At 41.5% G+C, this 27,516-nt stretch overlaps 1 protein-coding gene and 1 long non-coding RNA gene across 6 annotated transcripts in view; one reads left to right on the forward strand and one right to left on the reverse strand.

Annotated features, from left to right (window-relative positions):
- Positions 1-7,606, reverse strand: part of ATP2A2 (ATPase sarcoplasmic/endoplasmic reticulum Ca2+ transporting 2) — a 41,894-nt gene extending 34,288 nt beyond the window's left edge. Inside the window, exons 1-3 of one of the 2 annotated variants that reach the window (XM_089499731.1) lie at positions 6,804-7,606; positions 4,987-5,004; positions 4,813-4,895 (exon numbers count right to left, since the gene is read on the reverse strand). In XM_089499731.1, coding sequence (XP_089355857.1) covers positions 4,813-4,895; positions 4,987-5,004; positions 6,804-6,921 — 219 coding nt within the window. In that variant the 5' untranslated portion in view covers positions 6,922-7,606. The remainder of the gene's footprint in view (positions 1-4,812; positions 4,896-4,986; positions 5,005-6,803) is intronic. The other variant, XM_089499732.1, reaches the window with a different exon arrangement.
- Positions 7,607-7,748: 142 nt separating this feature from the next.
- On the forward strand, positions 7,749-26,984 carry LOC149281155 (uncharacterized). Of its 4 annotated transcripts, none has more exons than XR_016278074.1 (5): positions 7,749-7,964; positions 10,179-10,344; positions 12,147-12,257; positions 15,381-15,454; positions 19,943-24,080. It is a non-coding gene; the product is annotated as an uncharacterized LOC149281155 (long non-coding RNA). The 4 variants fall into 4 exon arrangements; XR_016278076.1 differs by lacking the exon at positions 7,749-7,964 and adding an exon at positions 26,861-26,984 and having other exon boundaries at positions 8,478-10,344; positions 19,943-20,038; XR_016278075.1 differs by lacking the exon at positions 7,749-7,964 and having other exon boundaries at positions 8,478-10,344; positions 19,943-20,038; positions 20,586-24,080.
- The last annotated feature ends 532 nt before the right edge of the window (positions 26,985-27,516 follow it).

Genomic DNA, 27,516 nt, shown 5'->3' on the forward strand with positions numbered 1-27,516 from the left:
GACCTACCTTCCAGGACCACAACCACAACCAAGAGATAAATACGCTTCTTGAACTATATAGAATCTGCTGTAAGTACAATGGGCATGGAGGTAAATGAATGTTGGTACACAAACGTTGGGAAACGCCAAAGCTGGAACTGTGCATGAATTCTTTGCATGAAGTTTTGTGCATTGGCCTTTGCATGTGTTTTACAGACAAGTAAGATGATCCCTCATGTTCCAATAACTTAATCTTATCTACGTTGTACCTGTCCTTCTCCAGAATCAAGATAAAAAACTGTGTACTGAGAGCTTTCCTGAACACGCCAATTTCATGTTCACTATTACAATTCCAGAAAGCCATTTTTGTTCAGGCAAATAATGTCTCATGTTCCAACCTGCATCCAAGAAACAATGCTAATATTGGTTGGTCTGACATCAGACAAAGGTCCTTCCTAACAATGAGAGCATGGTTCAGTGGTAAAACACATTGTTAACAATGTAGACAGCCCTATATTGAGCTATCAGCCCCAGTACTCAAAGAATGGCAGGTGTCAGGGTTGTGAAAGACCTCTGTCTGAGGCCCTGAAGAGGTGCATCAAAAATAGACAACACAGGACAGACTACTGTCAGTTTCATACCACAAAATAATTTTGGGTTATTATGTCTTCATCCCACTGTCCTCTCTCCATGCTCATGAAGGCAAGACTCAATTTTAACCCCATAACAACTATGTAAGGTAGATAGAAATGACAGTGGTCAGCCCAAGGTCACCCAGTAAGTTTCATGACTGAGTGGGGATGTGAACTCCGTCTTTATCATTTCTCATTTTACCGTTATATGCTATGCAACAGTGGCTTATCAAGCGGACAAGGGACTCAGGGAATAGATTTATGGCCTCGATGAGAGCCCTTGTTGCATGACCAGTACAACTACAAATATTTAGTCCTTTGGAATTGCTAGCCCACGTGTGCAAACTTACAGAGCAGTGGTTCTCATACTTCATTTATAAACAAAGCGCCACACACGAAACATTTCGGTGTTGATTTTTTAAGAAAAACCACCACTGCCTTCTCTACTGACGTTTAGCCCACTTTTTAAATACTGGTGCACAAATAATAGTTTAGCAACTGAACACAGATGAGAAATCATAAGGAAGAGCATGGACCAACCATACACAAGGAGAGAAAGGTGAAATATTACATTGGCTGGCATGATGTTAGCGACACATAGAAGTGCAACTGCAAGTCAAAGTTACAATGGCAAAATGAACATATGTTGTTGGTGTTGAGGAGTGAGGAATTCACTACCTCCCTCATGCAATGACCAAAGCCCCCACAAGACTCACCTCTCTCCTGTGCCACTTCTCCACAGCCATTTCATGGCTGGTAGAAAGGGAAGGGCACCAGAGAAGCGTTTGTCTCACAAAGATACTCTCCTGGACCACCTTGGGATCCTGGAAGATGACATAGTCGCTGTGCAACTGGTTACAGGCACATAGCCAGATGCTTCTCCACCAGCGTTGGTCTCCACCAACCACTAAATGGCCATGCGGAGGGTCTTATAGGAGGACAAATATTGCGATTCTGCCTGATGCGGGATCTCAACCATTTGTTTAAATACTTATGTGTTTGGACATTTGAACATGGAAGCTGAAAATATCCATCCAAAATGACATACAATAGGTAAGTTTTCAAATGTTAAGGTGATACCCTTATTAATACAGCACCTAAACAAGATACACGTTGTTGTGTACTCCCTTGAGTTTTTTCAGTCCTAGAGGCTGACCAGTTTTGTGCTCATCCACACTCAGTTGTTACACTTTCAAGCACTGCCTGGTCTCCTTGTCAATTTATAGCACAAGATCACCATAATTCAGTTCTCCCATTATTCTGGTACAAACAGGCTTACTCAAAAGTACTTCACAGTTCACATTCAGGGCTATTTCACTGCTGTGTTCCAACATTCTGGTTCCTGATTGTTCCAGCAGTAACAGTGAGTACAAGGAAAAGAGATCTCTCAGCTCTGAGTGTACTATGCACCTTACATTCCTTTTTTCTATATTGTACAAGAATTGGCAATCCCCACATATGTTATGACTTCAACATGTTCATTCAATTTTGTTCAGCTGTAAGGTCTACAGTAGAGAATCATGCAGCCTTCTGATATAGTTGGACTGCAAGTCCCAGCAGACGTAGCCAACATAGCAAATGGCGAAGAACACTGGGAGCGGCAGTGAACTATATTATAGAGAGCCACTTGATTCCCACCCACCCCCAAATCTATGGACTAGAAAAATGACCAAACTTGGGACCACAGACACTAAAAATGCTCAACAGTGAGCCAAAAGAGCTATTTTCCAAATATCTAATTCTGGAGACATGGACAATGTTTGTTGAATTCAGAGGCAGAATTATTAAACCAAGAAAATAGCAATACCTTTAATAAATTCAATTAATAAACAAAACTTAAAGAGTGCAAGGTTTGTTTCTGTGCTAGCTATGCTTTGGACTCAACACTCTGTAGATGAACATGAAAAAATATTCACTAGAGAAAGAGTCACTAGCTTGCATTCTTACTACTGCTTTAGGAAAGCATCTTCCAGAACATTGTTCAGACATGGCAAATCGTCTTCTGGCTTAAACAGTTTGATTCTAAAAACCATGTTTTTTAGGTGTGCAGCTCTTCAAATGATACAACGCTAAATGCATACGTAGCAAAAAGAGACTACAACAAGAACAGTATTTTCACAACGTATCTTGGGTGTATCTTGACCAACAATACACAAATAATAAACTGTAATTAAAATAAATCTTAAAATAAACAGCTAGAATTGGTTTTAGTCCAACAAAAGCTTATACCATGATAAATGTGTTAGTCTCTAAGGTACAACAGGATTTTTGTTGTTTTTATAAACATTACACAAGCAGGGTTTTGAAAAGCACAAGTCCCTGGTCAGGTACTAATACTACTTCCCATTACTTTTTAGATTACAAATACACTTGAAGTGGGCATATACACCCCTTTATTGCCCACCACTCTCTACTGATCTCTAAAATATGTAAATCTCAACTCACACTTACACAAATGTCCCATAGAGTAAAATGCTCACTCATTCAAATTTCATACTTCCACCCATCACAGCTCTCTTTCATAATGGAAAAAAAAACCCCAGAATGACTAAGCTGTCTGTCTCCACATGAAAAAACAGTGCCAACTTTTGACTAGCTACAATGATGCACATGTATCAGAAATGAAGCTCTATTCCTTTGAAACAGCATACCAGCGTCATGATATCTGAAACCGTCACTGGGCAAACATCAGCCACATACTACACCACAGAACTGTACAAACAATAACCCTCCTCTCACTCATTTCCACTACCTTAAATCCTCTACTAATGGTAAAATAAATCTGGTTTGGGTTTTTTGCTCTCTCTTTTTTTTTTGGTTGCTTGAAAGCAGGACCCAAAGAGTTAAGTTACTTAGAAAGCAGCCACATATATCAGTAGCACCTGGAGGAGAGCCAGGGTGGAAATTCCACATATGAACCAGAGTGTCTGAATTTGAATAAGGGTTTCTCATCCTCCACTTCCCACTACAGTTCCTCATACCTGCTGAAAAGCTGTTGGAGGAAGGTATGGGTACCTCCAGACATTCATATTTTTTCTGTGCATGAAGCACACTGGAACATGCTTGGATGTGCTCAGGGGCTCCTCCAAATCCCAGCCATCCCCACCTGACTTTTCAATGTATAAAAGCTATGTACAATTCCTTATCTCAGTCCCCCTCAAGTTAGTCTTATCTGGTAGATTAGGTTGACAGGCAGCAAGATGACTAAGGCCACCTTGAGTTTTGAGGCTATAGCAGGTATTTGAACCTGGGCCTCTCACAGCCAAACAATACAGTGTCAGTTGCATCCCAGCATGAAAGTTCATCTCCAGATTTATTGCGTTTTAAAAGGACAAGTACTGATTTCCTCCTTTGTCAGAATCTGCATCTCACAACCACCTCCCTCTTCCATTTGGCTCTCTTTACGTGTCTATCGTTCCTCTGCAATCACATGTTTGGCACCACGCAACATTAGCCCACTTCATTACTTTCTTCGTTAAAAATTAAGACTTCTTGACTGGCTTTACGGTGTCGTCCACCAATTCTGAACGCAAGGCAAGGAGTTTATTTTACAAGAGGCTTCCCAAAGGTCAGTTACCAAATTTGGTCAACAATGGTGCCATCACTGCTGTCATCATTCTTGTCACTGTCAAGAGCAACAACTGTCACCTTGCTATTATCAGCAAGGGAAGGCAACTGGAATATTCCCCCATGCAAATTCTATTTACAGTTTGCATTGCATCCAAAAAAAGAATTCCAGCAGTCTCAGTTAGTTTCATAACAATCAACTGCAAAAAGAATGCTAGTTCACCTTCTTATTGGGGGCAAGGTTAAAAGGCAAGAAAGCACACTGAGGAACCTAGCTCAGATATCATAAATACAATACCACAGATTAAAATATTTATCCAAAAGCTAGTAGCATACATATCTGGTTTAACTGGTATGCAAACTGAACCCCCATACTAAGCACACTTTTCCATTAAGGAAATGTTCCCTGCTATTGAACTTGCTTTGAAAAATTGTAGACAGAATTAAAGTCCAATCCCTTGTCCTAAAATTCAGAGATTACATTTCTTTCATGTTAAGAGACAAGAAGCTCTATGCCTAGACTAAAACTTAAGGTGGGGGGCTCATATTCCACCTCTTCATTTTAAGACACTTGTCATTCAACGTATACGTGGGAGGTCAAACATCAAAATCATAGATAGAAGAAGATACTTACAAACGATATGCATGCTGCCAGCAACAAAATTCTAACTAACAAATCTTCAAACTGTTCAATCACAAGCTCAAGTAAAGTCTTCCCTGTCAATATAAAAGGCAAACGTCAGTTGTCAAAGAGAGACTGGGGAAAGAACAGGCAGAAATGCCACAAATGCTTCAAGAGCTTGCTTACCTTCCTCAGCCGGTAGTTCTTTATGAAGCGAAGGTTTCCAGGAAGCATGTCATAGGAGAGAAGGGGGGAAATCAGACAAATCTATTAGAAATAAGGGTACCCATCATTTACCTCAGCTAGACTAACAGGGCTTTTATATTAAAATACTTATATTAAACCAAATGTAACTGGCACAAGCAAGATGAGCTAAGCTGCCTTCTTTCAGTGACACAGATAGAGGAGGCCTCATGCGCCTGGCGTTGTTCATCAAGTATGCTTCCACATCCTAGTAATGAGGTTACCAATTCAGCCAAGTCATCACTGCTGCTAACCGTAACTTCGAATGCAGTTCTACACACAAGGGTCAAAGGTTTGGAAGACTTCCCTGTCCCCTTTCCTCCCCTGGCCATTGCTAAACCTGGATTCACTGCATTTTAATTTGTTTCAAGCCTTCGTTTTTCACAAAGGAGGGGCAACGTCCGAAAAGCTAACACTGATCAATATGTATTTGAGGAAGTAGGCTCGAGTCTAAGAAAGCTCCTGCTGCCAACTTCTTCCTTTCAGTGAGTCCTGAAGGTGCTACAAGAGCTCTCTACACTATTATTATTATTATTCAGAGATACAGCCATGTTAGTCTGTAGAATCAGTCTGTAGAAAGATCTTGCAGCCCCTTTGAGATTCACTGAAATATATAGATGCATCTGAGGAAGGAGACTAAGGTCTAGGAAAGCTCCTGCTGCCAACCTCTTTCTTTCAGTGGGTCTCAAAGGTGCTACAATATTTCTCTACATTATTAGTAGTAGTATTCCATCCAAATGCACCTGAGGAAGGAGACTTGAACCTAGGGAAGCCCCTGCTGCCCATTTCTTCCTTTCAGTGAGTCTCAAAGGGGCTGCAAGGCCTCTCTACGTTGTTGTTATCATCATCATCATCATTAATATATCCAAATGCACCTGAGGAAGTAGATTTGAGCCTAGGGAAGCTGCTGCTGCCCATTTCTTTCTTCCAGTGAGTCTCAAAGGGGCTGCAAGATCTCTCCACAGACTGACAGGGCTATATCTCTGAATTATCTATCTTTATGGGATCCTTCCCCATCCTCCTGCCCTGGAATACATTCCCCTTTTGAAAGAGGATTCTGGAAGACATCACCAATATGTCTCTCCCCCCCCCCCTTTTGAAACAGACACCGAAGAACGTGGAACAGAGCAAGAGAGAGAGGAGACAAAAGGTTAAAGAAGCCGTGGGAGAGGCCTCCAATGCTGAAGGAGAGAGAGAGAGAGAGAGAGAGAAGGGTTGGGTATGTGAGCCCAAGCCGCTCTTTCCTCGCCAAAGGTGAAAGTGGCAAGTTTTCCACGTCAAGCGTGGAGGGAGGAAGGCAAACCCACGAGGCGGTTTGCAGAGTCAGCCATCTTCTCTCTCTCTCTCTCTCTGATTCCGGGTCCTGAGGGCCGGTTTCGGGCACGATGGGTCCCAAAGAAGAGGAGGAATGGGGGAGAGAGAGAAAGAGAGGGAGGGGGAGAAACCCAAACGAGGGGAAGGAGAAAAAGAAGAGGAGGAGGAGAAGAGGGAGAGGGATCAGATCAGCAGCGCTGAGCATTGGCATCCCAATGGCGATCAGATCAGCAGCATTGGCATCCCAGGTTGCGTCCACACTAGGGACATAACCTGGTTTGATACCATGCTTTGGCTCCCGGCGATGGGATTCTGGGAGTTGGAGTTTGTTGTGGGGCCCCACAACAAACTCCAACTCCCAGAATCCCATCGCCAGGAGCCAAAGCAAGGGCCAAAGCGGGTCCTCTCTCCAGTGTGGACGCAAGGGAGATGCTCCGTTTGCCTACCGTTGGCGCCCCACCGCTCCTTGAGCTTCTTGACCTGCTCCAAGCTGAGGCCGGTGCTCTCGTTGACGCCGAAGTAAGCCAAGACCTCCTCCACCGTCTTGGTGTGCGCGTTCTCCATGGCGGCGGCGGCGGCCAAAGGGGGGCCTGGGCAGGGGCTTTCGCGCTCTCTCTCTCTCTCCGTGCGGGGCTCCTCTTCCTCAAAGCAAGGGACAGTCCCCTCCGGAGAACCCCTTGGGAAGCAGAGGCAGTTCTCCTGACTGGCTTTGGGGGGGGAGCCTTGTGAGGGCGGAACGAAGGGGGAAAGACCGAGGGGGCGGGGAGACACAGAACGAAGGCACCCCCCTTGAAAAACAAAGCCTGAAGGGGGAGGGAAAAAGGGGGGGACACACACGACGGAAGTCGCCCTTTTGGCGCCCGCCCGCCTTTTCTTTTTCCTCCTGCTGAGGGGGCTCCAAAAAGGAAAGGTCGCTCCGTCCGTGAGGCGGCGGCGGCGGACCGGTGGCCCCTGGCTTCCTTGGCCTCTCCCTTTCCCTTCTTCCTCCCTTCCTTCCTCAGCCGGCGGCTCTAATAGAATTTATCTGGAGCCAACTCGCCGCTGCCCCTCTCGCCGCCGCGGCATGTGGACGACGCTCATTGGCCGAGAAAGGGAAAAGGGGGAGGAGGGAAAGGGGACCAGGAAAAAAAAGGCCAGGGCCCGGCTCCGTGACGTCACGCCCGTCCGTCGCTCACTAAGATTTCGCCGAGGAAGGAGCCCCAACAGCCATTTTTGCTCCCTTTTTTTTTGTTTTAATATTCGCCCGCCCGGCCCGCGATTGACTTTGTGGTTCTCCCTTCCTTGCTGCTTCGGGAAAGGCGGCCGTAGGGAAGAAAAGGAGGCGGGCGGGCGTCGGAAGCAAAAGCATTAAAAGACAAGGAAAAAGGGGAACAAGGGTCGGGCGTTAGCGGAGTGGTTTTTTTTTTCTTCTCCAAAGCGGGAGGGCGGGGCCTCGTTAGCGCTTGAGTGACAGCCACGGCGCTTCGTCTGTGTGCGAAAGGGAGTTCCTGTCAGGTCAAGGGGGCGGGGCCTCTGTTCCCGCCCTCGCCGGCTCCATTTTTTCCTCCCTCATGTCTCCTTGTGAGGGACGTTTTCCCCCTCACAGAATAGTATACCTACTCCGGCCTGTAGGGAGCGCTTCAGCACACTTTTGGTCCCAGCACACACTGCAGCAATAACCCGCTTTGAGACCGCTTCAGCTGCCCTGGCTCAATGATAAGGGATTCTGGGAACTGTAGTTTTGGGAGACGTTGAGCCTTCTCTGTCAGAGAGCTCTGTTCTCACAAGAAACTACATTTCTGAGCCAGGGCAGCTAAAGTGGCCTCAAACTGGATTATTTCTGCAGTGTTTTGGACCTATTATATTCTTAAACATACTTTACCTCACAAAAAGCATAAATATATACATACATATATATTTCCGCTTTTTGTGAGGTAAAGTATATAATGCCTGGTACCATATTAAACATACTTTACCTCACAAAAAGCATATATATATATATATATATATATACATATATACTTTCTGCTTTTTTGTGAGGTAAAGTATGTTTGGTAATATGATATATTGTACAATGCCTGATATAGGTCCAAAACACTGCAGAAGTAATCTAGTTTGAGGTTGCTTTAACCACCCTGGTTCAATGCTAAGGAATGCTGGGATTTATAGTTTTGCGAGACATTTAGCCCTCCCTGTCAAAGAGCTCTGGGGCCACAATAAACTACAGTTCCCAGGATTCCTTAGCACTGAGCCAGGGCAGGGAAAGCAGTCTCAAACTGGATTAGTTCTGCAGTGTGTTTTGGACCAAAGTGATCATGAGAGAGTCAGTGTAGTGATTTGAGGATTCCAGCAGACCAGGATTCGCCCTGGGAATCTATTCAGTAATCTTGGGCAAGTCACACTCCGTCAGCCTCAGGGAAAAGCATTGGCAAAGCCATGCCAGGAAATAAATAGGATCGGTATAAACTGGAAATGACTTGAAGGCTTACAACAACAATGCTACAATATACAGTCTGCCCTCTTTGTCTGCAGATTTTTTTAGCCATGGTTTCAACCATCCACAGCTTGAATAGATGTATATGTGTATGTGTGCATTCCCAAAAGCAAGCTTCGATTTTGCCATTTTATATAAGGGACACCATTTGACTAGGCCATTGTACTTACTGGGACTTGAGCATCCATGGATTTTGGTCTCCACAGGGATCCTGGAACCAAACCCCGGCGGATACCAAGGCTCCACTGTATTACATCCCTTATCAGAAAGCATATGCTTCTCTGTACTATTTGCTGCGAAGAACATGAGTGGGAGAGTGCTCTGCTCTTGCACTCATGTCCTGCTGTGGCTTTTTTTGTTGGCCACTGTGGGAACAGGACACTGGACTAGGCAGGGCTATGGCTGATTCAGCATAGCTCTTATTATGATCTTAAGGGGATTGTGACCAACCTAAAATATCACCATTTATGTTATCATTATCATCAGTAGTAACAGGAGACGTAGTAGCAAATGAGAATTGAAAGATCAAATTTCAGTGAGGGAGGAAGTTCTGTGTTGGAAAGTTATACTGTACTGTAAACCTTATGCGCTGCTCTCCTTTTGCCAGCAGCCGGTAAAGCAGCCTTTTTATTTAAATAGACATTGGATGACTAATTGGTTGTGTGGAGGAGCCCTTTTTTTTTTGGATGGGGAGGATCTTTGATCTTAATTGTTATATTTTTAAATTATGGAATAATTTGTCAAATTAATGGTGTTTTGATGCATGTCCAGAGGAGGGCAACCAAAACGGTGAAGGGTCTGGAAACCATGCTTTATGAGGAGAGACTTAAGAGACCTGGGTATGTTTAGCCTGGAGAAGAGAAGGTGAAGAGGGGATATGACCTCCCTGTTTAAATATCTGGAGGGTTGTCATACTGAGGATGGAACAATGGATGGAAGCTACAGGAAAAGAGATTCCACCTAAACATTAGGAGGAATTGACAGTGAGAGCTGTTCGACAGTGGAAGACACTCCCTTGGGGAGTGATAGAGTCTCCTTCTTTGGAGGTCTTTAAGCAGAGGCTGGATGGCCATCTGTCGGGGATGCTTTGGTTGAGATTTCCTGCATGGCAGAATGGGGTTGGACTGGATGGCCCTTGTGGTCTTTTCCAACTGTACGATTCTATGATTCTATGATTCTAAATTAATCACAATGAAAGAATAAAACAGATTAAAAAGACAATTCAGAATGCATACATATATGGAGGTACAGCAATTGCTTGCTTAAAAGATGCTTCTGCAGCAATCCAGGTTAATTGCAAAAGGCTTGGCTCACTTGTTTGTTTGTTTGTTTGTTTGTTGCTTCTTAGTACAAAACACTTCCCTGGTCTTTGACCTGTATTCATCTGGCGATGGAACCTTGTCTGAGAATGGAATGATGAGGCATACTTAGGAGTCCAGCGCCTTTCTTGCCAGAAAGAAGAGAAAAAATGAACGGAGGGACTATGCATGCAGATTTATTCACAGCACAAACAGGTTTGCAAATAGGCTTTCATTCTGTCCCCAGTACAACCATTGAAGGTTTTTTCGTGTTTACATCGGAGGAATTTAAATGAGGGCACCAGACTTTCCTGAAGGGATAATAATTTGGAGACACAGACTTTCTCTGACCAGTTTATCTCTTTTTCCCAGCAAGCTAGGTTTTTTTTTGTCTGGGGAGGGGGAGCTGTCAGTGGGAAGTCTTCAAAGCTGTGTAAACTGTGGAAGCATGAAGGCTTTGGGCAGATTAATTTCTGTAGCTGGAGCAAGCTACAGAAAAATGTAACAAGAAGGGAGACCAACACGTATGAATTCACTGTTCCTGAGGAGCTGAGATCACAGCATGAATGCAGAGTGGCACCTTGACAAGAAAGGCAGCACTGCAAGAGGTCAGATTAATTCTCAGTGAAATCCAGTGGAATTTAATGGAAAACCATCCCATTTATTAATCTGATGTTGGAAGTAGTCACCCATGACTGAAATATATCCTTTTTATCTCTAATCTGATCCAGAAAATGTTTTAAAAGAACTGTCCAAGGCTTAATTCGAAGCAGGAAATATATGAGCTCAAGGGCCATAAAATAAAGAAGAGAGTTAAACTGAGCATGCTCAGTTGTCCCTTTGTCATGATGTCCCTGAGTAATTGCATCTATGCACCACTCATTGCTTCCTCCTCAAAATCCACCTTTTTCATGAAGCCTTGGTATGAATTGCATCCTTGTCATCCTCCAACAGAAAACAGCCCTAAGATGTAACTTCATTTGCTCACCTTGCTATTATTGCATCTTCTATTAGTGTGATTATTTTTACCCTTATTATACTTCCCCTCCCTTTCTTGTTTCCCTTACAATAACACTTGTATTTCTCCATTTAATTTAAATTAGATTATTGCATTGTGATCTCCATGGCCTTTGAAGAGTCTTCAGAAATGCAGCAGGTCCAGAGTGCATCAGTGCAGAGATGTTAGTGGGGAGTCAGGCATAAGATCATATTGCACATATTCTTTGACACTTGCACTGGTTTCCAAATGGTTTCTGGGTGCAGTTTAAAATGTTGATTTGAAGCCTTTGTAGCCCTAAATGGCTTGAGTCTAGGATTCCTGGGGGACCATCTCCTCCCATATCAGATTGCCTGCTTGTTAAGATCCGGTGGGAAATCCCTTCTGGGTATCCCATCTGTGTTGGTTGGGACTTCTCAGCAGCTGCATCATTCTTGTGTAACAGCTCTGCTGAACCGTGTGAGGTTCAGATGACATACTCTCTCATTGCCTTCCACTGGCTTGTGAATTTTTTTTCCATTTTGGCAGGTTTTTACATTTTTTCTTTGAAATCATATTATTTTAAATTGTATGCAAAGGATAAGAAAGCATATGAAGCATCTTACCTCTAAAGTTACATCAGGAGTGAGCTTCAGAATGTCCACATATAGTCTAAGAAAGACATCACAATATTAAAAAAAAATTCACATGTGCTTCTAATACTAACTTTGTACTAGATAAGCCATGATCCATTTTTTTTCCACACGTTATGGTGAGGAAGGAGTAGAATTCAAAATGGGAACATTCATAGAGAACAGGAACTGGCATAGAAGCAGTCTTCATTGTTAATGGCTTAGGAACACCAGGGATTGGCGAGCCTATTAGCTCCCTGGGGCTTCTCCTCTATGAAGGAATGGCTTGCTCTCTTCTGTGGGTAAAAGCAACACACTGTGCTTGGAGTCACTGTTGAAATTACTGTAATGACACTTTCTGACCCAGCCCCACATAACCTGACTCTTTCTGACAGAGATTTATTCCACAGGACACATGTCCATTTCATCCAACCCTGAGTGGCATAGAGGAACATAATCAGAAGGACGGAATATTGGAAAGGAGGCCTGGATGACACAGAGAGCGGTTCAACAGGATTGGGGTAACTAAAGCTTTTATTGCAAAGAAGCTCCCCGCATAGCTGGAAATGTAGAATGATTGGTTCATAGTGAACCAGGTAGTTCCACTTCTTCTCAGATCTGCTCAGGACTCTTGCACCACTTAATTAACCAGTATTTAATTTCTCTTCCTGAGTAGGGGCTTGGGGGAGAAAAATGGAGGATAAAAGCCCCATTTCATTTTCCTCCTCAGGCCCTGCTGTTCCACACCTACATTCCTGATTCTCGACATCATAGAGGGTCTTGACAGATCCATTGTCTAGATAGAAGTGGATCCTGACACCAATACAATTTTGCACTTAGAATGCACTGCTGCCACCCGGTGTTCTTGCAATGGCCCATCATCATGCCAGGAATTTTGCAAGTGAAGAATGACAGTCATCTGGCCTAAGAGAAAAGTCATTCCATGTGAGAGGGTGGGGCTTCAATCAGGTTCTAGCACCTCTCACTTTAGAAATTCAGCATTGGTGTTTTGGGTGTGATATGAATCACACCTTCCACCTTTAACAGCTGCAAGCTAGCACATTAAAAATAATTATAATGGCAGCATAATTGGGATTTGGTCTGGAGGAGGACATTGGGTTGAAAACCTTCAAGTCTTAATGAGACCACACACAGGATGCTGATGGCTGACCTTAATGTGTGCTGCAACAATGGAATTTTCTTTGGTGCTCAAATGTCAAGCCAGAGTATAATGGCTTTGGCAAGAGTTACGCAAAGGGCTGGAGTGTGCCATTCAAAATCCCCAGGCAGTTCATCCAGTTAATCCAAATGTTGGACCGTAATGCCCTTACTATTTCAAGTAAGAGCCTGTCTTATATAGATGTAAACTATATTTGACCAGTGTAGCAAACAGTAGCCAATATTATATATATAATTGTGCCTCTGTGTATGTATGTATTTATACACACACACACATATATACATGAGAGCCAGTGTGTCATAGTGGTTTGAGTGCTGGACTGTGACTGGAGACCAGGGTTCAATTCCCAACTTGGCCATGAAACCCACTGGGTGACCTTGGGCAAGTCACATGCTCTCAGCCTCAGGGAAAGGCAATTCCAAGCCTCCTCTGAACAACTCTTGCCAAGAAAACCACATGATAGTGTTGCCTTACATTCACCATAAGTTGGAAATGACTTGAAGGCACACAACAACAAGTAAGTGAGTGAGTGTGTGTGTGTGTGTATAAACAGTGATAGAGATAAGCGTCCACTGGAACATACATGGGAATCATTAAACTCATTAAATTTTTTATTCCCATTTTGAATACAGGGTTTTTCCAGATGAAGCTTTTGTTAAGCAGTTGTCCTGCCTCAAACAATATTTTATGTAGCGAGCCTACATGCCATTGTCTTCATTTGTAGCTCTCCTCTGTTTTACATTGTTTTTTATTATCTACAGCAAATCCTTTCAGGAAGGGAAGACAGAATAACTCACAATGTCCCATGGCAGATAATGCTAGGAAGTGTTTATATAGGAACACTCTCACTGCTGAAACTACGGTGTGCTATCCTGAGGCCATATGACCAGATTATAGCTTTCTGCTCCACATATATTAATCCCAGAAGAACTGTAACTCTAAAGTGGTTGTTTTTTATGGTATATGTGTTAGTCGTTTTAAAAAATAATAATTCCTATCATAACTTAGACTAGCCACTTATCCCAAAACTATGTAGTGGAGACCCCACTGTTGAAAGAATTTTGAACCCTTTTGTTGATTAAATCACATGGTGATTAAATGGTTATAAATTTAAATAATCCAAATGCATTTTAGGGCCACAGCAACTGGAAGAGTTCTGCTCCTTTGGCTGCTGTGACAAGCAGGACTCTGGTGCCATCTCAGAGCAGGTGATGGAAAAGGGAGGGTGAAAATCTTGCTGAAAGTACATGTTACACATAGCCAATTCCTGGGGGTTTTTTGCTCAAAAATTAAAACAAACCCCTGAGGCACACAGCAGGCCCCCTGACTGCTGCCACCACCTACTCAGTTGCCAGGGTGGCAAGTCCTGTGGAATGGCAGCAGATGGCAGCAGTTGGTCCTGCTCTTTGTTATTGCCATTACCAGTCTATGGTAGGGATTAGTGCCAGGAAGAGAAAAGCAGCAGTGGTGATGGTAGTTGCTGCTGTTGCTTCTCATTGTTGCTGCCTGCTGACTCACCTGCTTTCTCCTTTTGCCTTGCCTCCACAGTTGGCCAGAAGCCTTCAGTAGTGATAAGAAAGTGCAACAGCTATGCTGCAACTGTCCAGTGCCATCACCCAGGAAGCTGGTGTGGCAGCAGCAAGGAAGAGTATAAGCTATTATGCCAGAGTATGGAAAAATTACCTATGGACACTAGGCCCCAGAAACCCAAAGCCACAGTTCCTGCTATCACTGGCCTTGCTAAATGGTGGATTCTGGGATTTGCAGTCCAAAATGTTGTCTTTTCTGCACTCTGGCACTAGCTTCCAGCAGCAATTTCAGGAGAGATGCTTATAGCTGTGGGCGTGTTGCTAGTGTGCGATGCCCATTCAGTGTCTGGCTAGTCTGGCTCCTAGGAATAGCTGGGAGGCTAACTCACTGCCTCTACATTTTGAAAGGTGTAGAAGGGATCTCTGGGTTGCAATGGGGCAGCCTATAACCATTGCCTCTAAGTATTCTTAGACGAACGAGTGGCAGAACTGCCATAAAGAAGCTTGCAAAGTCAAATCCAAAAAGTTGGCTTCCTGGACAGCTACATGTCCTTGCTACAGCTTTAGTACTTTTCTTCTCTACAGCAATGCCAAAAAATATCCCCTAGCCAACATTTTAAATCTGTCCTCCCCAAATTAAATTGCTGTCAAATGATCAAAATTATAAGAATTTCAAACTTGGAATATATTTGGCAGCATGAAACCTTTTAAATATAGTAACAACAACTGGGGTTTTGTTGTTGTTGTTGGTTGTCTTGCTCTTTGATATCATGGAATTATGTCAAGCCCTGAGTAAGAAGCTTATAGCTTTGAACTGCCAAAAAGTAAAAAAAAGTAATAAAATTAGATGACTGGAACAGTTATGCAAACCATATTATATGCTGAGTGTATGTAACTGAATGATCCTGATGTTTGCTTATTATCTTTCATGCCAGGCAGTTGGGTGTTCCTGTTAGCAACAGGAGGTAGATAGAAGTTGGCAAGAGTCCTGAAAATACAGCCTTAAAAGGCAAGAACTGCATTTCACTGACTTCTCAAAGAGAGCTACTTGTCCCTGTCTGAATTTGCTTGTCATGTAAGCAGTGGCCAGTGAGCCAGTTTCTATGGACTGGTTGTCAGTCTTTGGATTGGTCTTTTTCTTTCTTTGCTTTTTTCCTTGCTTCCAAAGTCTTGTCAAGTCCCAATCATTATTAGGAACATGGCTATCCTCAATCCTAGTTTCAGAATTCCCTTTCTATCCCTCATTGGCCTTGCCTCACTAAAGTGCTATATTCTCTTTGGACATTAAATTTCTGCGGGTGTCAACATGGAATGCTTCAATTAAACCAGTTTTGTGCACTGTATATTTCTTACAAGTAGATATAGCATGTACTTCATGCGCCCCTGTTGATCAGAGATAGTCCATAGTATCTGGACCGCCCCTGTTTTGAGTCTTGCTGTTTGTTGTGGGACTGGCATTTGATTAAAATTGTGTTGGTGTGAATTGCTTGCTATTTTTATCATTCTTCATGGCCCAGCACCTTTTTCAGGCTCCGAGTTCAATCTGAGTGGAAGCAGCAGTGGCTGGTGCCTATTTGGTGTGGTAAAAGGCTGTACAGCCCATAGTTTATTATGTTCAGATCAATGTGCTTAAAAATTACTGAGGGATGACTGCTTGACTGTGTGAAAGCTCTCAGACTCCTTTCGTTTTCTAGTTCTTGTATTGTAAAAAAAAGAAGTTTGATTGGCCTCCCAGATATTATAATAATAATAATAATAATAATAATAATAGCAGCAGCAGCAGCAGCAGCTATGTCATCATTGTAATTTAACTTTCCTAGCTTTGAGATTTCATGGCAAATTAGTCAGAATCCAAAGATTTGATAGGTTTCACCTAAACTCCAGCCATGTAATGATAATAACTAAAAATGCCCAACAGAGACTTTGAGGCCCCTCAGAGAATGACAGAAAGTTCCCAGAGCAGTGTTTTCAGTCTCAGTGTCCTGCTTTTCTCTTTGACTTGTACATGGCTTTTATGGACGTCAGAGGGATTTATATGCTCACTGAATTTGTCCTGACCTCCAAGCCCCTTTCTATTTTAGAATGTTTGACTTCTTGACTTTTTCAGTTATTCTCAGATGTTTTGCTGCATTTTACCTAATACCACTGTAGAAACACATGTAAAGCAGGGCCCATCTGTTCAGCTGAAAGGCTAGCTCATCCAAGTCTTTCATCAGTTGTCACCTAAACTATTCCATAAAATCACAACATTAGGATAGAAGGGAACTGGGGCCATTTTATCATTGGGCTCCTCCTATTGTCTCCTATTAATTGCAACTCCCAGTCTCCTCACCATTGACTACATCGACATCTGCTGGGAGTTGCAATCCAACAACATTTCAGAGGCATTTCAATTAGTGCTGCTGGTTTAGTTGTGAGAATTGGAGCGTTATTTATGTATTTATTAATTTTAAATATTTATAAAATGGGATCTCAGGGTGACATGCAAGCAACATAATTTTAAGCAATTTACAATGATAAAAATAATTTAAACAGACTAAAAACATGTTAAAAGTTTAGCAAAATACAGCTTAAAATGTTAAAACAGTTTTACTCCAGGTCTTTCTGCAAAATCTGGAGCAAAAGGTGAGCTATTTTAAACAGAAAGGTCTTACAACATGAAGAAATTCTGCACTCAAAGGTAAAGTGATAGGGAAAATATTGCCCACCAAATCTCTGTGGGTTTTTTTAATGATAATCCTATTCAGAGCATCCCATGCAATTAAATTAACTGGACCAATATTTTAGTAGTTATTTTAACTGTTACAGATTGCACAAATGAAATTAATTGCAGCATAATTTGTTCCTCTCTTGCCTTCCAAATTCCATACTTGTTTGGAGGGAGAGAAGTTGTGGGTGTTCACATGGCAGTTATTTAGGGCATCTGATTCACCCATTATGTGCATCTGATGTTCACAGCGTGCATAGTTACTAGTGTCTGCTTCCATGGAATCGGTCTCAAAAGAGGCAGGTCTTGGCATCATAAAGTCTAAGATAGGCGTGATTTCAGAAGAAACACGCAGATGGGAAGAGAGGAGTCTTAGAAGCAGACAAACCAGTGAAAGGTACATTAATTCATTATGTCAGTTTACCAGCTGGCCAATAGCAAAAGTACTCAAAGTGGTATGTATGGTTAATGGACAGAGCAAGTTGCAGAGCAAAACTACCTATCCCAACACCTGACTATGGACCCAAAGGGTTATACATTGCCCCACTGGACAAATCATCATAAAGGACAGGCAGAACAGTTGCCACTTTTAATATGGACAGAACCAGAGGCATCAGATGCCTGGAACCTCTTCAAGGTTATTTCCATAGAGCAGGATAGAGAGTTAAGACAAATCAGAACAGTTTGGAATTCCCAGCAAGCATTAGACTATACCAAAATAGAAAATAATTAATTGGGAGCAAAGTGTATGAGAGAGTGTGATGGCAGGAGCAGCCCCATTTGTACAATTCCAAAGATGTGTGATATTGGGGCTCTGAACTTGGTATGTTTCCGTTTTTTTGTTTTTGTACTAATGCACTTGCTCCAAGAATGAGGCTCGTGGGGTAAAGCCGTATGTCAAAAGTGACTTGATGGCGATAACAACAAATCAAACTGAGTGATTTGTAGTTATCAGTCTTTTAACAGAGCCGTTGGAGCAAAGAGCCTTTTAAGACAGATGCCCACTACCAAACATTAGGTGGCAGACACCTAACATTCAAGTCACCATGGTCACAAAAAATAATGGAATGACACAATCGGTTTTCACTGGAATTTCACAATCAAAATCTAAGCAAGGAAGATTTGTCACTAAATGTTTGCAAATGCATTAAGGTAGTTAGTTGCTCATCATGCTTTTTGGATCAAATGACCAATTAATGTTCCAAAGAAGTGAAATGGGAGCAATTAGAATACTGTAAACTATAATCCCACTAGCCTCGCAATGCTGGCAGTTGGGATTTCCTGGCTCTAAAAGCAAACCTGTTTCATATTTGGCTTGGTTATCAGGAAATCCCATACCACATGTATACAGGAGAGAGGAGGGCACCAGGTAGATGACTGTGACTGTTTTTTGAAATACTGGAAGATGCTGAGTTCAAATGTTTTTTTCCCTAAATGTTGGAAGATCATGAGATTTCTGGTACCATTATAATAATATAATAATTTAGATTTGACAGGTATCAGACACCACCTGGTTGGTCGTGGGATAATGGCCGATCGTTACAACTGACAGTTTTCAGTGTGGAAATCTTGTGTTTTCAAATTAACTAGAACATATATATTATTATGATAGCATTCATGTTGGACAGAGTGCTTTTTATTGTCAGGAGAACTGTTGGGGGAACTATGAGGGAGGCACTCTCTCATACTGGCAACCCAGTATTGGAGAGGAAGACAAAGCAGATTGTGCCCTAACCCAAGATGGTCTGTGATCTGAGCATTTCAACTCAGAATGGTGGGTTGAGGCTTCCTTTTTAGGCCAGAGGCAAGTACCCTTACAGCAAGGTATCAAAATGCAGCATCATACTTTCCTTCCCAGAAGTAAGTATCAGCCAACTATTTGTGTGGGGAAAAATATACTGAGGCCCTTAGGGGTGGTGTTAAGAACAGTCAAAAGTAGTAACAGCCTGCCTAGTGATGCCCAAATACCTGTCTCTTTAGCTCTGTCTCTTAATCTGCAAAGAATGTTCCTTTTCCACTTTTTAAACTGGGGTAAGGTGGGAGTGTTGGGTGCCCCCAACTTATTTTTGCAGAAAACCGTAACTCCTGGAGGCCACTAGGATTGGAAAAACTTTTCATAGGCTAACAAAAAACAGGGGAGAGGCACACAAAAAAATGGCCCATGAGAACCAAAGGTCACACTTTGCTCATCCTTTATCTAGCCAAAGGTTTTTTTAAGCAGAGAAAGTGGTTTATATTTAGATAGCCACAAAATCCACATGATGGATGTTTAATTTTTTTAAGTTTTCAGTGTATGCAGGAGCATAGCTTTGAGGTATGTCAGCTACTCTCGATTGTTATTAAACCTATTTTATACAGCACCAAACTTCCTCTCCTTTGTTTTTTGTGGGTTTTTTGGGCTATGTGGCCATGTTCTAGAAGAGTTTATTCCTGACTCTTCTAGAATGTGGCCACATAGCCTGAAAAACCCACAAACAACTATGGATGCTGGCCATGAAAGCCTTCGACTTCACATTCCTCTCCTTCATTTTTCTCCTCCTTCAGCTGAGCTGGTACTATTTCCCTTCTTATTACCAGCCACTATCTATCAGCTAGATAGCACATAGCAACAAGAAAGGAAACAACACCAGGCTGTGCAGCCCACCAGGGATGCGTGGCCCCTATGTAGTTGCCAACTTGTGATTCAGCATAACATGGGTACTGCAAGACAGGAACAAAATATTTAAATACTTTTAGACTAAAGGCAGACTTGCTACAGTAATAATAACTAATAATAAATCTTTATTACAGTCATAGACCAGCACAAGGAGAATTGCTACAGGTACATGCAGACAGGGAGAGACAAATCCTACTGCTTTGACTGCACAGACAAGAGGGCAACTGCAGGTAGGACTTCTACAGCAAATGCCTTCCAAAGCCTTGATAAAGTGTTCTAAAAAGCATTCATCTCCTTCTAGACATTACCAGTTTTAGGTTTCTAACAGTATAATCCTATCCGTCCTTACCTAGACGTAACTGCCACTTTGTTCAGCGTAGCTTACTTCCAAGTAAGCATAGGACTTCACCTTCAGTCCTATTATTCAAATATTGTTATGTGTGATGGCAGGGGAGGCTTCCCCGCACCACTGATCGCATCATTAAAAATATAAGCAAATTAGATCAGTCTTGCCATCCCATACTTTGGAATGCACACAAAACACATGTGGAGGAAACAAAATACTGGCAACATACATTTACAGGTTTTCTAGCCAGTTTTGCTGCATACCTTGTGTGTGACCTCTGCCAGCCATTCTCCTGGGGTTTTTATCTAGGTTAAATAAGGACAGTTATCTGTCTGGCAGGAAGAAAACCAAAGGAAGAGATTCTTGATTAGAAACCTGTTTTGTAGCTCATTCTTGGAAATCATTAATCTTTGTTCTTTATTCTATGCAAGAAATTTCTCCAGAACCTATCACATGGATTTTTAGCTCTCCTTCCACTGGGAAATAAACACAGAGAAACTTAATCTGTTCAGCATCAAGTGGCTGTTGTATCTGTGGTTTGAGGAGTGGTTTAATTTGCACATTGTCTTTGTTCTTGACAGTCTGACTCCCCTCCTCACCATAATGACATTGGATTTTCTTTGGTGGTACATTTATAACCTCATAAGTAAGAAGACAGAATCATACTGCAGACTGAGTCTCTCTTATATGAAATGCTTGGGACCAGAAGTGTTTTGGAATTTTGGGGTTTTTTGGAACACCTGTATTGGCATATATGTACATAATCTTGTAGATGGGACCCATGTCTAAACAAAAAAAAATCAATGTATGTTTCATATACACTTTATACACATAGCTTGAAGGTCATTTTCTACAATATTTTTAATAATGTGCATGAAACACTGAAGCATCACAAAGCAAAGGCTTCAGTATTTCAGCCGCCCATGAAAAAAGATTTGGTTTTTGAAATATTTTGGGTTTCAGAAATCCAGATAAGGGAGACTCAAGCTGTAGTAAGTAACAATCACAGCTTAGTGGTAGACCACATACTTTGTATGCAGAAGGCCCTTGATTCAGCCTCCAGGTTGGAATGGAAAATTTATTTCTTGAAGCCCTAGAAACTAATTGCTGCCAGTCAGCGTCAACAATAGCGGGCGAGATGAACCAACGTTGATTCAATATAACACAGTTTCCTCAGTTCATATTTGTTCAGCATTTCTTTTGTGAAGTACACCTGCTCCTTCCTTATGGTTCATTTCAGGTGGAGTAGATGTCCTTCTGGTCCATTTGGACTCAATTGTTCCATTAAAAATAGCTCTCAGATTCACAGAATTGGCCCCTCCACCTCCCACCCGGATAGGACATGGAAAGGTCAGAGAGAGGCTGGCCTTCTCTCCAGTCTTGGTAAACAAACAACTTGAGATTTGTATTAATAGCAGCAGATTTGCTTTCTCCTTGTTAGGCTCCTCTTGTGTCATCACTGAAAAAGACAGTGGAATACAATACTTCTTACGTACCTCTTCTTGCACTTTCCCCTCCCGAGGGGAAACTAAGCCAACAGGGTGGGGCTATTATGTTTAAAGATATTACTGAAGAATAGGCTTTGAGAAAGGAGACACTCCAGTTTGTATTCTGTAACTATTGGCTACCGCAGCCGGTGACCTGAGCAGCTCAGCATTGTTGAGAGTCTTACATGGGAAAAGGTTTCAGTGCAACATTACCATGAGAGAAAACACCTCAATCTAATAATAATTGTTATGGCCTTCAGCAGATGGAAGGCACGCTCATCCTTTGACATTTTATTCTGCATAGGTTACTTGAGTCCACCATTAAGTAATGCAGCTAGTAGCTCTCACAATGCCATCAGACAAGATTCTGCAACAGGCCACTGTCATTCTTTGAAGGCTATGACTTCTGATGTGCGCTTACTAACATTCTAGTATCAATTTGCATAATGCTGGTTAAGGCACAGAATGCACCACAGCCTTCACTGTGCTTACCTTATCAACAACACCACAGTTAGGTCATTTACAAGTCCAGTTTTACAGATGAGGCTGAGATGAAATAAATCTAAGTCCATCCAGTAAAGCCAGTTGCTCAGCTTAAGTAGAAGCCAGAACAAAATCCAATATTTATCCGTATTCAAATAGTTCACCTCCTGGCCTCTGATCTAGAAATACCAGGAGTCTTCTCTGTAAAATTAAATAATGGGGAAGAGACTGCAAAGGGCACACAAAGTGTGTATGTGTGTTTACCAATGTATTTGGGAATAGTTTTGCATATTTGTTTAATAAATCTTTGGTTGTTTTATTGATGATGTAGGGTACTGTCAACAAGGAATTTTAAGGTAGTTGCGTGAATAACAAAATATTAGTCCATTAGTCAACTAAAACTATTGATTAGATTAATGTGAATGTGCATATTTGAGAAAGAAGACTTGCAATGTAAAGAGTGTATGCTTTCTTTGTTATTAGAGAAGGGGCATATATGATACAGGAATCACTTTTAAAGGGGCCATTGTGTCTGATATGTTTGTAACAAGTTAAGAATCTATACTTCTTTTGAGTATTTTTCTGTCTATATATTCAATTAAATAATTTTGCCTGACTTTGGATTTCTGAGCACTTATCAATTACCATTTCACGCTGAGCAAAGCTAAAAAAGAGTGTATATTTATAAATACATAAATGCCTCTGGAGTTATTACTATTTCTAAAAAGAAAAAAAAGCAAGACAAAAGTAATCATTTTATATTTCTATACTTCTTGAGTATCATGAGAGGCTCAATCATATTCATCACAATTTTAACAGTATTTTGAGGAGGACTTTTGAGCCCAAACAGGGTTCCATTCTTCTTCAAATTTTCCTAGAGAGTCAAATTTAAGTAAATAAGTTAATTTATCCATTTCTAATAAATCATAAACTTTCCAAATCCAATCCAATATTGACGGGGTATGTTCTCCTTTCCAATATTTGGCATAAGCCAACCTGGCCGCCGTTAGCATGTAAACTAAAATTTTCCCGAATTTCTTTTCTAACTCTTGCTCAAACATCCCTAATAAAAAGGTTTTTGGTCTATTTTCTAATTTTGTTTGTATAATCTCTTCAATAGCGTCTTTAATTACTTCCCAATATTGTTTTGCCTTTGGACACGTCCACCACATATGAATTAAAGAACCTTTACTCTTCCCATATTTCCAACATTGATAATCAGCGGTTTTAAACATATGGGCATGTACCACCTATGTTGCATCTTACGAAATTGTTCCCTGAGGTCTGTATTTACTGTGTATTTCAAGTGTTTTTTCCAACATCTATCCCAGTTCTCTAGTGGAATATTCTCCCCACAGTCATTTGCCCATTTTACCATACAATCTTTTATTGTTTCCGATTCCATTTCTATATACAGTAAAACCTTATGCAATTTGGCAATAACTTTATTATTTTCTTTAAGTAGAATTTTTCCTAACTCCATTTCTTCTGGATCTTTTCCATAAGTCCTCATATCCACTTTATATCTTTCCGTCATCTGTATATAGGAATACCAATAATAATTATATCCCTCATCTATCCATTCTTCTGGTGTTTTTAGCCTGTAAGATCCATCCTGGTTTTTCCTGAAAATATCCTTATAAGTAGCCCAACCATTTGCTTTAATTTCTTATGTACGGAAAAAAGCCTCATTTTAATTTTACTTTTCAACCGTTCCTTCTCTATAAAGTCTTCCTTGGGATTAAAGTTAAGACGAGAAGTTTTTTACAGAAGTTGGTAAAATTTGTATATAAAAAAGAGTTAAATACAGATAAGCAGAGAAAATTTTTCCAGGACTGCAGGTTTTGGAAGTCTTTATTTTAATCTTTTCTTTTTTTTCTTGTAGGTATTGTATTTTCTATATTTATTGTGACAGATTTGATTGTAACTGACAAGAATGTGTTTATGAATGCTCTATTCAATGTGTGTAATATGTTATTTTTTTCTTTATATGTAAAACTCATTATATTTCCTAATAAAGAATTTATTTTTTTAAAAAAGAATCTATACTTCTTGTCAGGCCTCACCTAGAATGCTGTGGCCAGTTCTGGGCACCACAGTTCAACAAGGATGTGGACAAGCTGGAGCGTGTCCAGGGGAGGGTGCCAAAATGGTGGAGGGTCTGGAAACTACGAAGCCTATGAGGGGAGAGTTAGGGAGCTGCATATGTTCAGCCTGGAGAAGAGAAGATTAAGAGGTGACATGATAGCCTTGTTTCAATATTTGAAGGGATGTCATATTGAGGCTGGAGCAAGCTTGTTTGCTGCAGCTCCAGAGAATAGGACCCGGAACAGTGGCTTCAAACTATAGGAAAAGAGATTCCACCTAAATGTTAGGAGGAACTTCCTGACAGTAAGAGCTGTTTGACAGTGGAACATTTTCCCTTGGAGAGTGGTGGAGTCTCCTTCTTCTGAGGTTTTTAAACAGAGGCTGAATGTCCATCTGTTAGGAGTCCTTTGATGGTGTATTCCAGCATGGCAGAATGGGGTGGACTGGATGGCCCTTAGGGGGGTCTCTTCCAAATCTTATGATTCCATGTGTCTGAAATACTCTGTGTTAAAATGCTATAATATTCTGGGGTTATTTTAGCATTCCACAAGGTATCCAGGTTTGTCTGTTCTAGGAAAAACACTGTAATCTCTTGTGGCATACATTTTCTGACAGTAGAGACCCCTTTTGTCAGAGATATGCCATTAGAAGGCTCTCTGATTAGATAGTGCATCAGGCCATCTAGCAAATTCACTATGGCTCATCCCGACTGGTGAGTTGTGCCAGTTTATATTGCGTCATGGAATGTTGCTTCTTGATGGAACTTGTTGCTTCCTCATCCAAACACTCTCCTCACTTAAAAAAAATACAAAACAGAATGGTGACACATTTCAGTTCATTTGCATTGCTTGTAACATGGGTTGTCACGTGGCTGTTTCCAGCCCCAGTCCCCCAGATATGTTTCCAGATTGTTGCAATCCTCACACGGCATTCTTCTATTTCGCCAATGGTGTGTCCTTGATTTAAAAAATATATATTAAATTTTCTCTAGAGAGATACTACTATAATGCTAAATATCATGAACACAGGAAGAGTGTGAGGGATTAGACACACCTACTTCAATCGTTACAATTCACCTAACAGCCAGTTTAAAATATACCTTTTGCGTAGAAGCAACATTTGTTGTTGTGTGTCTTCACATCGTTTCTGACTAAAATACTCTGGCATATTTTGAAAAAGGAAGGGAAGCAGACAAAACGTTGTGTGAGTGGCAAAGTGTAATTGGGATATTTACACAAAAAAAGTGGGACATAACAGCAACCAATACTGCCACCTCCTGACACATTTGTCCTGTCTTGGAAGAGCCCCTAGAAACCCTCTGTCCCCTTATCTGCTTAGGCAACATGATTACAGGACCTAATAATACCAGCCATCCCATCAGTGGTTCATCCACCAGCTCATCCTCCAATATGATATATGTCGTCACCTGCCAAGAATGCCTTCTGTTGTCTTCACTGGACAAACAGGTCTGTGAAAGAACACAAAGCTTACATTAAAAAATGGCAAGTTCAAAAGTCTGGTCGGCTAATTTTTCACTCTTCAGTATACCATGCTGCTGATGTCAGAGTATTCATTTGGCCCTGAAGGCCACTGAAGCCTCTTGCTAGAGCTAGGATCGCAAATGTGTTCCTATTACATTTGGACTTAATGACCAATGTGGCTCCCCCCCCCCCCAGCAATTAAACCATCATAATTGGAATGTTATTATCATCACATGCAACTACTGTTATGAATGGATCACACTGTTAGTGTTTATATTTGGGATCCAAACAGAAAAGTTAAAGATCAGGTACTGTCCATGGACTTTCATTGCCTTTTGGATCATGTAATTTCTTTCAAATTCAGGGCCAAATTTAATTTCAAATAAGTTACTGGAGAACTGCAAAAATATGGTGTCATAGGCTGCCTATCTGAGGAAGTCCAAAGGACTGGACTGGATTGGGTTCAACCACAGATCCTCAGCTTGTTTATAGCCTTTGGTATGGGTGAGACAGATCTACCAAGGGCAACCATGTACCTGACAGATTCAAGTGCATTAAAAATATAATCCTCAATAAAATTGTTTAGGTATCTCAGGATTAGAGATTGGTTTCTGTTGTTTTAAATTTTAATTCATTAGGTTTCTATGCTGATGTGTTGTTGTGTGCTTCAAGTCATTTCTGACTTCCATTGACCCTATCATGGGGTTTTCTTAGCAATATTTGTTCAGAGGGCTTTTGCCATTGCCTTCCTCTGAAGCTGAAAGAGTGTCACCCAGTAGGATTCCATGGCTGAGTGGGATTGGGATTTGAACCCTAGACTCCAAAGTCACAGTCCAGTGCTCATACCCTGCACAACTGTAGCAAGGATGACAAGACTTTGGCCTACAGGTTTGGACTACAACTTTCACAATCCTTTACCAATTGGCTGTGCTGACTAGGCCTGATGGGAGATGCAGTCCAAAAACTTTTGTAGGACCACACATTCCCCACTTCTATTTTATTAGGAGACTGCTGTTACACAAAACCTGCCATCACCAAAAAGGCCCCCAAAAACGGTTTTGCAAGCACTGACAAGTGTTCTAAATGGATTTTCCATGAACATTACTCTGATTTCATTTGCAGCACATGCTTCTAAAATAAAACCTTTACTTTGTTGTTTTTAAATAGGTAATTTGATATAAATTATTAAAGACAGATGTTACTGGGTGTGTTTGTGTGGACTGAAGTGGAGACCAATGGGGACTTCAGCACAGAGCAAATCATATTCCTCAAGGAAGCATCAAGAGGACCTTAAAAGGCAAGTGAACGAACTGAAGGCAAAACTGTATCTGGGGTTGGGGGAGTGGAGGATGGCAGTAATTTTAGCACTGATAGATTACTGTATGCCTTTTGGATGAAGGGGAGACATTTCCCAATTGAGATTGGAAAGGCACAACCTTTCCTCTTGGACTGCAATCACAAACTCACTTACTTGGGAGTAAGTCACATTGGTTGCAGTAAGACATATTCCCAGTGAGCATGTACAGTATTGTGCTACTCTTTAGGCAATGTTACTATCATTCTCCTCCTCCTCTAGATCAGTATCCTCCCCCTCAGCACCCTCCAGATACATTATAATTCCCATCAACCCAGGCAGTATGACCAATGGTGATGGCAACTATAGTTAAACATATAAGGAGGGCATTTAGTTGGAGAAAGCTGCTCTATGTCCTAATGTGACCCCTACACATTTTTAATGTCAGGCTCCCTTGCTTTTAACACCTGAAGGTTCAGCGTATAGAGACATTCTTGAGAACTGTCTAACTGTGCCTACAATCTGCCTA

The sequence above is a fragment of the Sceloporus occidentalis genome, unplaced genomic scaffold, assembly GCF_023333645.1.
Source record: "Sceloporus occidentalis isolate IW3139 unplaced genomic scaffold, rSceOcc1.0.p SCAF_138, whole genome shotgun sequence".
NCBI lineage: Eukaryota > Metazoa > Chordata > Lepidosauria > Squamata > Phrynosomatidae > Sceloporus > Sceloporus occidentalis.